This window comes from Lycium ferocissimum, chromosome 10 (genome assembly GCF_029784015.1).
Source record: "Lycium ferocissimum isolate CSIRO_LF1 chromosome 10, AGI_CSIRO_Lferr_CH_V1, whole genome shotgun sequence".
Lineage (NCBI taxonomy): Eukaryota > Viridiplantae > Streptophyta > Magnoliopsida > Solanales > Solanaceae > Lycium > Lycium ferocissimum.
Window position 1 is genome coordinate 66,161,155 of NC_081351.1, and position 12,000 is coordinate 66,173,154.

The 12,000-nt window shown below is 37.6% G+C and overlaps 1 protein-coding gene across 1 annotated transcript; it reads right to left on the reverse strand.

The window, feature by feature from the left end:
* Positions 1 to 3,924: 3,924 nt before the first annotated feature.
* On the reverse strand, positions 3,925 to 7,865 carry LOC132034504 (multiple C2 domain and transmembrane region protein 16). The gene is made up of 2 exons (XM_059424896.1): positions 6,247 to 7,865; positions 3,925 to 5,807 (listed from the first exon to the last, which is right to left on the reverse strand). The coding sequence occupies exons 1-2, from the start codon at positions 7,552 to 7,554 to the stop codon at positions 4,053 to 4,055; spliced, it is 3,063 nt and encodes a 1,020-aa protein (XP_059280879.1). The 5' UTR covers positions 7,555 to 7,865; the 3' UTR covers positions 3,925 to 4,052.
* Between the last annotated feature and the right edge of the window lie 4,135 nt (positions 7,866 to 12,000).

A 12,000-nucleotide genomic window follows, 5' to 3' on the forward strand; every position in this document is an offset into this window, starting at 1 on the left:
CGACATGAAATTTTCCGAGGTGTAACACAAGGCTACATCATCTGAATAATACATACAACTATTTACAGACCTCTACTGGAATAAAGCTGTAGAAAGGACGAGACAGGACCCCGTCATACCCATATGCATATACATCTCAAAAGGGTGGCATACAAAAAACCGCTCGACTCCGGATCAAATGAAGCGCACGATCCTTTCGCCGGATATAGAGGTCCTGCGGGAGCCGGACCACGTCGGTCTACACGAACCAGGCATGAACGCGGCCCCAGCAACGGGGAGTCGGTCTGGAAAATGTGCGAGTATGTAAGGCATAAGAACAACATGTATATATATAAGAATCATGGATAAAATCCGAACTCATAAGTCGAAATGACTATCTCGTGTATTTGTATGGACTATTATACGTATGTATACGCATAAATACGTATAACTGACAATGCCTCTGTCGGCGCATAATATGCAAGCTCTCAATGATAATCGTGCTCATGTATATATGTTTAGGTCATAGTGCTGAGGAACGTTCAGCCCGATCCATATCCCATATAATAATGCCGAGAAACATACGGCCCGATCCATATATCATATAGTAATGTCGAGGAACGTACGACCCGATCCATATATCATATAGTAATGCCGAGGAACGTACAGCCCGATCCATACATCATCATCGAGGTGCACCAGCTGATCAGGTAGTAATGCGTATATAACGCCTATCCCTTTCCGCCATACCCCATATACATATAATACACGCGTATATAACGCCTTCTGGTCATGGGTCAATATGCATATGTATATGAATGCAATGCATAACTGAAATGTGTACATAGAACGCTCGGAGTGACATAAAGCCATATTACCTCCGATGGACAACCTTTGAACTAACATCATCATCATAAGAAATCTCAAGACCCATGAACAGAAGGAACAATCATACGGGGTATAGGAACATCAAAGACTGAAGTACTCCTAGTCCTTCTAAGAGTAGAGTAATAAGGAAGCTCGTTTACTCACTTGTTGATTTATATAATAAGATCATGCCAAAAGAAACAAAGGATAACCTTAACATACCTTGAAGTATATCCAATCATCCAAATTCTACTTCTCGAACTCGTAGGTTTACAATCAAGATAACATAGGCCTTAATTAGACTGTTTACCTTGCTTACTAACCATTTTTAAATACAAATATAGCTTAACGAATTATGGACAACATTTTCCTTGTAAGCTTACAACTCTTCAACTTCACATTCTATCTAACATCAACCACAATATCCACAACAACGATGACAACACTTACATATCAAAATATACTCAAGTCCATTCCCGATCATCTCTTAAAATTGCCCTAAGTCACTATCTTACCCTTCATCCATTTACCACTTCCATAAGTATCCTCTCTTCACTTAAAACCACTAAAACTCTTGATAATTAACTTAAATACAAGGGTAGAAATCATTTACATACTTTGAGGGGTCTAAAATTCCTAGGATCAACTTCAACTCCAACTTCCTAAGCTTCACAACGTTGAAGAACCCTAGAAGCAACCTTCTTCTTCACAAGCTCGGGTTTTACGGGGCCTCGGATCTTACCAAATCTCCACTATTATTATAGGAAATATTAGGAGTGAATATACTAAGGTTTTCTCTGACTTGGAAGAGAGAAAATGAGAAATAAAGTCGTGGGATCATATATTTATACTTGGAACTAAAAAGTTCCAGCGGTGCGGTTCGACGACCCGTCGAAGTGTCGACTATCCGTCGACATGCTTCGTCAACCTATGCCTGCAGATTCAAGGCTACGGAACCATAACGACGCCGCACAACGACGGTCCGTCGACGATGACTGGTGTCTGCAGATTTTCTTGAATCAGTTCAGGTTGCGTCGATTCGATTCGTTCAACTTCTAATCCTGTGAATTGCCAGGAATACCTGCTGGTACTTTTGTACACGGGGTAAGATACTTTCTACCTCCAAAACTCGGGCACGGGTCTCTACCCAAAGGCATAACCGACTAAGAAATCATAAGTTCACCTACGACGAAAATGAGGGGCGTAACATTAAGCCTTTAACCCGTGTAGCAGGTGCACAAATTGAAATTTATTTCAGATTTTCAATGGTGTACGTGTATCAAATGGGTTTGATATCTTTTCTTAGCTTAGATTTTTTTTTCTGAAATCTGGTAAATTAAGCTTAGATTTCGTATCTGAACAGAAGATAAAATTGAAAGAGCACAGAATTGGTATGGACGATACTTCAATTGAAATCTACATAGAGCAATTTTGGTAAAAACCCCATAACTTAAGATTCCTCCGGCAGTACAGTAACTTTCTCTTTAATCTAAAATAGTAAACCTGGGTGTAAACAAGCTTCTCTTCTTTCCTTTTTTGGTCTGAAATGGCTCGAAGTCGAGAGAAAGCGCTGGTATGGAGAAAAGAGATTATTGTTCACCATGGTTAAAATGATTGGGTAAAGCAAACAGATCTGGATTGTTCCTTAGTTTAGTGGACACGTGTAATAAATTAAGCACCAAGTGGAGGAACTGGATAGATGACGTACTGGAGGGGAGCGGATCCCCTTTTTTACTACTCCCTCTGTCTCAATTTATTTGACACTTTTCATTTTTCAAGAGTCAAACGAATTGTTAATTTTTTCATATGTCTTCATGTTTTAAATTATTAATTATGGTGACTTATATTACTTTTTACATAATTTTCAAATATGTAAATTTTATTTCAAAAAACTTAAAGATTCTATATTTAAACACACGGTCAAAATTAAAAAGTTTGACTCTCGAAAAGTAAAAAGTGTCAAACAAATTGGGACAAAGGGAGTATGCTTTTATTTTAACGTGTTTTCGATTCAAAGCTAATCAGTGGGGCCTTAAGGGTATAATTGGAACTTTGTTTATATTTGTATGATATGGCAAAAGTCTTCTACCAAAAATCAAACTCCATGCCAAGTCAAACTAGGACAATCTTTTTGGGAAGGAGGAAGTACTTAATTTAATCTACGAGTTCAAATTTATTTAAAATTAAAGTAGATTACAATTAATGTTCAAATTTCCATCCCCAAAATATTCATAATCTATGGGATAAATTTTTAATTTAAGTTGCAAGTTATATTAAGTAGTACTCCCTCCGTTTCAATTTGTTTGTGTTACTTTTCACTTTAGTCGGTTTAAAAATGAATGTCTTATTTCTTTATTGGCAACTCTTTATTTCCAGTTTTTCACATAGCATGTTTAAGTTCACAAGATTATTCAAAATACCTTTAATTTAAGACTACAAGATTTAAAAGTCTGTGTCAAGTCAAAACTAGACAAATAAATTGAAACGGAGGAGTGATAATAAAACTTATACTAATCTTCACGATTCAACACTTAATATTAATCTGAAATTCAATATTGAACACTCAAGATTCAACACTTAATAATAATCTTAACTTTAAGATGTAGTAGTCTAGTCGGCCTCTCAACAGGTTCTCAAATCCGAAAATACAGCTTCAGTGGAAATCGCCAAATATTTTTACCTTTACACCTTCCATGATCAAACCAACATTTTGATACCACTTGTTAGAGTGTTAGGTCGCGCACTTCATCATATAAGGCACATCGACAATGGAAGAGGGAGATAGATATTAAGATTACTTCATAACATGTTTGAAATACTCCACTTTTACAAAATACATTACAAAGAGGGTCTATATATATAGGGGCAACAAATGACTTTTATACTTCTAGTGCATGAACCATATTAATAGCTTGTACACAAATCTTATAAATTCATTAAATCCATCATGCAACAAATTTATTCTATTTGAGATGTACCTTATAAATTTTAGAATATTCAAAATTATATTTCTAACTGATAGTCGGATCTTTCTATTTAATTATGTTAATGCGTACATATAGTACATAACAAAGAAGCTAGAAAAGAGAATTTCGTTCTCAATAGCATATGCAACACAAATCAGAAGTATTACAAACAAACTCCATCAAACGTTCCGCAGCAAGATACACACATTATTATTCATACTAATAAATTGAACCAGCTAGCTAGAGCATTCGGTCTGAAAATGAAGGCAGCCTTCTGAAGAAATTCAAAGCCGGGGAGGGCATTCTATCCCTAAATATGGGATGACGAAGATAGTAGAAACCAAAAGCCATAGCCACCATTTTAGACGGTGCCAAGTACAAAATGAATGCCACCACAAAGCACAACCCAATAAATATCCCTGTGGCTCGAGGGTCACGCCATGTTACCAATGCTTGCACTCGCTCCCCTTGCGTTGCAACATCTCCCAAGATTGTCTGAACCCGGGCACCAAGCATGCGCAGTTTATCATACCTGGCTCGTACCAATTCATTTGGTCTACTGCAAGGCAATGCATCAAACTCTTCATCAAGCTCATCTCTATCAAGTGACTGATCTGCTACCAGTGACATCTTTGGATCAAAGTGCGGTAGAGTGTCTCGAGATCTGAACCTGTAATTCCACGCACCGATCACAAACACATAGAACGCGAATGTGGGGATGATCAAGTCAGGGAACCACACAAGCATCACCAACAATGCATGTACTAGTAAGGTTGCAGTTGGATTTTTCCAACCACGTGTGTCATCAACCCATTTGACAATGTCAATTACCCCAGCGATTACATTAATGATTCTGAACCAATTTGCACGAACTTTTCGCATGCTGAATGAATGTGAATCGGCATCAAGCATGTAAGTCACAACCTCACGCCTAAGAGGTGGCTCCGATCTTGTCAAGTGGCTCGCTACTATTTTGACAGCTGCACTCCTTAAACTCTCTTGTTGAACCATGCCAAGTGGCTTTACATGATGCATCATCGGTAGCAATGGTTGTGAATAGACATGTAAGAAATCAAGCGTTGGTGTAGCACGTATAAATCTCACTGCTAATTCAATCTCCCCCATTTTCTTCAAACCAGCGTGTGATAACAAAAGTAATGGGAAAGTATTCTTGTACACTTTACCTGTTGTCAATGTAGAAATACGCACACGCACCTTACCAATTCGAAAATCTGGCCTCATTAATGTCTCCTTTCCGTACCCATCTGATTCGAATACTTCCCAGCTATCGAATACTCCGATAGTCAAGACAGTGGATGGATCGTAAACTCTCCAAGTGTACTGCTCATTCCACCTAGGTTCTAAACTATCAGATATGGTACGAGTGCGTACCCACTTGTTCCCATACTTGGCCACTGCATAAGCATCTGTAGACCCCTTACCTTTCATTGTTTTCATGGGCAACAAGTTCTTGCATCCAATAACCCCCAATTCAACAGTCCCAATTGGTGCTTTCCAAAGTTGCCTTGCGGTTGGACGATAATCGCTACAAACATGGACTGCTTCGTCCATCACATGATATCCACCATCAAAACAAAGGCGCAAGTGGACTCTGCCTTTGTAAATTCTCTTCTCTTCATTAGGATCTTCAAATGTGAACCATCTAGAAGCCACCTTACGGTCATCGACTCGACGTTCGATTGTGGTGAGTGGTATGCTAGCAACTGCAAGAACGGTTTGCTCTTTCCCTAGCCTGGTTTCTATTAGGCAAAATAGCAAGTAGTGCTCAGTAAATGGCTCAGCTGCTACAAAGACCAAGTCTTCATTCCAAGATGGAGATCCAGTAGTTGTGGTGATGGCTTTTGTCTTTTGGACTTGGAATCCTAATTGGGCTTTAATCTGATACGTTGACTCCTTTGAATGTGTCAATTGAGAAATGTCTTGTGCCTCTATCACAGATGATCTCAAATACCACAATTTAGGAGATTGGTATACCTGTTGGGAAATATGATCCAAGAACACAAAGATAAATGGCTTTTAAATTACTATCGAAGAACACAAAATTATTAAGGTTTGAACCACAAACGAAACGTTTTCCTAAAAGTGATATTTGCTCCCTCTCCTCAACGAGATTACTATGCGATTGTATGCAAATAGGTTTAGTGGATATGACAAGCCTTTAAATTTATGTACTAAGAAAATAGCGAAGAAATTCATCTAAGAAAGCAAGAACTTAAACTTAATCTTCCTGGGGCAAAAATATGGAGGAGAAGAGAGTTTTTGGAGAATGTTGTAAAGAAGGATTCTCTCCAAAAAAATTACTTTGGAATCTGAAGAACTTTAACTTAAATGAGTGGTAACCAAATTATGAAAATACAACCCTTCATTTAAAATACATATTATTAATTTTATTTAAACAAAATCCCAACAATACCTTAGATTTAGAACCAGGATTACTGGCAGTGTCTGTCTTCCAGGCTTCAGGAAATGATTCATCAGCTTGAGTCCCGACCCAAGTGGCAAGCATTAGATCACCTCTATGAGCCCCACCTCCTTCAAGCCTATACCATTGAGGAGCCAAAGGACTATCAGGTGGATCCCTTAGGGGGATCTCACTCACATCAAAGCAAATTCCACCAAGAAACACATGCCCTGCCACGTCGGATGTAGGATCGAATGACTTGGCACTTAAAGGGTCCCATACCGAGATTTCCAACAGGGAGGAGGAATCAGGTGCCTCTCGACCGAAAGCAAAAGTTTGGTCCCACTCAAACAACACTGTTTTCCGGGCTGGCTTTGATACAACATGGCTGCCGGAAACAGCAATTTTCACGACGGGGCTGCCAACTGTGGGAAGCGATCGAGCTTTTACCACTCGAATAAAGAGGTAATGCATTTTCTCTACAAGATCAAATGAGGACCGTTCGATCGGACCTGATCTGTCCGATGCAGCATCAGAGATGAAGCTGCTAACTGATGAAGCACGGCTAATTGGCCTAGGACCAGCAATATTGCAGACCTTTACTTCGGGTATAGATCCTAATGATGCAGATCTTTTCACCTGATTGAATTCATCCTCTTGTACTGGCAATTCTGGTGGTGGTGGAGGATCCATTAGAACACTACTCCCTTCTTTGTCATACTTTTCTAGTTCAGGCTCAGCTTCTAGGGTAGTAGGATTTTCCGGTACTGGTGGCGCCGCTTCTTCAGCCGGTGGCTTCTCACCTTCCGGTGCAGCTTCTGATGGCGGTGGAGTAGACTCCGCGGGTGGTGCTGGCTCGGGCTCCGCTTTGACTTCTTCAGGTGGAGGAGGCGGTGGAGCTGGTGGAGGAACAACTTCTTCGACGAAATAAATTTTCAAACCGATTTCACCGGAAATCCAACTGAGCAAATTTTTCTTCTCCAAAGGGTAATAGATCAATGCCTCTTCCCCTTTCTTGACAAACTGCCTAGCGCTCAACTTGACCCTTCCGAGGAAATTATTCCTGGTTGTGGGGCCAATTAATTTGTCATGATACACGTCGAGCTCGAGCACGTCACCGAAAACATCTGAAGGTTTTCCAACGTTGAATTCCAGCATTTCGTTCCATATGGGGCTCAGATCACGAGTCACCGTCCTTGTCTTCCTTCTCTGACCATAGAAATCCACAACTACGTAAGGACTTGAAGTGCCATGCCCGTCCTTGGGAAGGAGGTTCCGTGCGTCAATTACTTCTACTACTAGCTTTCTCGCCGTCCCCATTTACAAAACGTTGGTTCACGTGTTCTTCTTTTTTATGAAGCTGTGTGGTCTATTGTGACTGTGCATGGAAGTTTAAGAAAGAGACTATTTGTTTTACTGAAGTTCTCTATACAAGCAGCAGTTGCAACCAAAATGATATGTATGTAAATGTAATGCTATTGTTTTCTTTGGGGTTATGTTTTCCGGAGATCAGGGAGAGATGAGCAGGAAAAGGGTCGGGTTCCTGAGTGACGAGTTAAAGTCAAGAAAAGAAGCTAAGATATCGCAAAAGAAAAAAGGTGCTAAACTTCATGTGCAAGCACCTCTGCGGTACCTTTAATTTGTTTCGTAAGCTAATACTATATTCTTTACGGAGGAGATCTTTGAAAAAAAAAATTAAAATCTTTTTTTTTTCAAGAATTCTTTTTTATTTATGACACGCTATTGATTAAATTTAGCTTAAGTTTTATGTATTAATCGTATAATTATACTGGCAAATTTCTCTTAATAAACATTACTTGTTAATCTGGTAATTAATGATGATAATAACCTATTATCACAAGTTAAATCCACTCATTTTATAAAAATCTTTATATTGTTTGTATATATAGCTTAAATTCATATTAAAATGGAAAAACTACTTTTTCTCTTTTAATGCATAGTGCAGAGTATTAAGATCAAATTATTACACTCTTAGGAGCTGTTTAGATAGGATTTGAAACCATGGTTTCAAATCATGACTTGAAATTATGTTTGGACATGTAATTTGGATATCTTAAGTTGTATTTTCTTTAATAGACATAAAAACCTCTCAAGTTGTGAAAACTATCAAAACATTCTCAATTCTTATACAATCTTATCAAATGAGCAAGTCATAATTCATAACAAAACGTGTCGCTACTTTTAGAAACTTTCTAAAAATACAACATCAATTGATCAAATTTTAGTTCAATAAAACGAAAATTTAACATGAATAGTAATGTAACTACTCTTTAATATAATCCTCCCACATGGTAGACATAAATAAAGGTTGGTTGAAATTAATGAGGTTGGTAAATGGTTGGCGGGAATAATTGTTAAAAATATTTACCAACTTATGAGTCTTTTTTAATAAAATATAAACTTATGAGTCAAGTTTTATATTTACAATTTTTAAAACCATGATTTGAAACCATGAAATGAAATACATATCCAAATGCTGGTTTCATCTCATGGTTTCAAATCATGATTTCAAACCACATGTCCAAACTCCTACTTATTTCATAATAAGAAAAGATTAATACTATCAATAATGATAATAATGCATGAATACTCCAAGGGCTGTGGAATGAAGGAACGACTAGGTGCATGTTGGCAAAGGAAACCCTCAAACCTAATCAGGTGCGCCTAGAGAGATTCTCTTTTTTCTGCCACATTTCGACTGGCCTAGTGAAATCCCTCCGTTCTTAATTGATATATAATATTTCAATTGAGCAATAAGAATTAATTAAGAATCTCGGATAGAGAGCACTTCTCAATTGATGGATCCTAGGCAGCCTGAATTCGTATATTTTGATCAGAGTTCTCACTACTGAATGGCAAGACATATTTAAATATTCTAGAGGTGTAACTTTGAGGGTGTGTTTGGTATGACGGAAAATGTTTTTCAAGAAAATAAGTGATTTTTCTACTCATTTTCTTTTATTTTGTACGCATGTTTGAAAATGTCATTTTAAGAGCATTTTTATATATTCAAAGAAAACGCTGAGATTTTTTAAATCGGAAGTGCAACTTATAGTAATGGGGGTAGGGCGGGGTGGGAAGGACGGATAGGTTGATGGGGGGTAGGGTGAAGAGGTGGGGGTGGGGGTGAGTTGGAGTGGTTGAGTTGGGGGTTGGATTGAGGGATACATTGCTGTGATTTTATTGATCCGAAAAATATTTTCCGTCAAACTTTTAAGGAAAACATTTTCTCTTGTGTTGAAAAAAATATTCCAAGATATTTGATGCAACTAGATAAGAGAAAATAAGAAAACATTTTCCGTCTTAACAAACACACCCTAAGTTTCAAAACTTATAGGTCGAAATGAGTGCATTCAATAACACAACTTTGCTTGTTTACCCGAAGGCCTATTAATCAAGCTATAAAAGTAACAAGTATTATTGACACTGCGTCTATAGTTATGTATATTCTTTTGTTCATCTTGAGAGAAGCTCAAATGTTTTCCTATATAAAACGCGTAATATTTACGTGTTTGGGAAAATGAAAATAAAGAGAAGAGTTCATTAGTGCATATATCTTAATGCTACTTTGTCTGCCAGCTCTGGGTGATTGCAGGAAAAAAACTCTACTACCACTACAAGTCTACAACTTTTTCTTGGGTGAAGATTCCCTTTAGCTTTATTCATGGAGCCCTTACCTAGGGAGTAGGGAGAGAACTAGAAAATTTGGAAATGCAATCTATAATGAATAATAGCCACTAGAACTTTTGACAAAGATGACATTCTTTTCTCTCGCCGACCCGTTTTGGTGCGGCAGAACACAATCATCTTTTTAGCTTTTCAGTCTTTGAATTGGAAAATTAGAAATATTTATTTGACAAATGAATCAATGAAATCCAACTTTGTCACTTTACGATGATTAAGATCTGTTTGGCTGCTTATGATATGATCTTTCCATCCAAAATAGACAAAATACATCGATAACCTCTTAAATTTGCTATTAAATTTTATTTAACCATTCGAATTAATATTTGTTCTAATTGAACATTTTAACACATGATAAAATGTTGGGAAAAGGACATTGTGTGGCCATTATAAACATTTTTTTGCGCGGATTGCCCTTCTTTTGGGGTGGTCTTTAATTTTTTCCCCTCAAATTGGTGGTCTTTAATATTTGTCCTTCGGTTAACACCCAGAGGTCGTGGGTTCGAACCTAGGCATAGTCAAAAAAAAAAATCACAAGCCATAAGTTGGGAATCGCAAGGCATAAGGACCCCTGCTTAGTCAAAAATTAAAAAAAAAAAAAATTAAAAAATCGCAAGGCATAAGTTGAGATTCGCAAGGCATAAGGCATAATCCCAACTTATGCCTTAAGGCAAACTTTTACCCAAAAATAGGCCTTAAGGCAAACCTCTGCCTTAAAGGCCTAACTTTTGCCTAAAGTTAGACCTTAAGGCAGAAGTTTGCAAAATTTTTTATTTTTATTTTTTTTTGCCTTAAAACAGAGTTTGAAACCCAACTTATGCCTTATGCCTTGCGAATTTTTTAAAAATTTTTGACTGAGCGAGGGTTTGAACCAGGAACCAAGGGGCTTTAACGAAGGGCAAAAATTACAGACTACTGATTTGAGGGCCAAAAATTAAAGACCACCCCCAGCGAAGGGCAATCCTGCAAATTGCCCCATTAGAAATTTTAATGGCCCAAGTTTCACCTTAATACCGTGAAATGGACTTGGGGCCCAAACTATTACGCGAAATAACCTAGCGGCCCAATCACTACTAGAAATCAGACGTTTTTGTGGCTACCAAAGTCACTGTAAAAGATCACAAAGTTGCCACTAAAGATCGTTGCATGTACTGCTCTTGCTAAAGATTTTTGTGACGAATCGAGGGGGACGTCACAAGAACTACGCATTCTGTGGTGACGAAGCTTGCCACAAAAAGAAAACAAATATGTGACAAAAAAATTCACAAATGAGAGAAATGAAGAAAGAAGAAGAAGTGGTAGGGGAATTGAGTCTTCAAGAAATATCCCAAAACATGTATAATATGAGTATAATAATGTATATAATTAGTATGTATACATTGATTATACATTTATTATACACAAATTATACAACAATGATATATTTTCTAAATACATACTATAGTATACATATTCTATACAACAATAATACAATTTCTTTATGTATGAGACATTTTCTATACATATACAGTAGTGATACATATGTTATACAACAATGATAGAGTTTCTATACATATGTTGGAATTAGTTAAAAAAAGGCTACGAAATGAAATTATTTTAAAAAGGCAAAAAAAATGTCTTTTAAGCTTCTTGGGTCATCCGATTGTCAATAGTTTGGACTAGATGGTTACTTGTCTCCTTTTCCCTAAAATATTCCTATTAGACATTTCCAGCTCAAATTTATGAAAAGTTATTGCGTATATTCTTAAGTGTCCATTATGTTCTGATGACAGACCGAAATAATATATGTGATGACGACATCTGAAGCCTCTATCTCTAATCTGGCCTGCCTGGAAAAGCATAACACAAGGCACGACCACCCTCAGACTTTGTACTTCCACGACTACCACCTAGTCCGGACTGGCCATCACCTCTACCTGAGTAAGAACCACCTCTACCACTCTGTGCACCTCCCCTAGTAAGCGGCTGCGCTGCTCTGAGTGTAGAACTCTGAGAATTCTGGTATGAACCATTGTATCTAAATCTGGGAAGCACCTGTTACACTCCCAAGAATTTTACGTC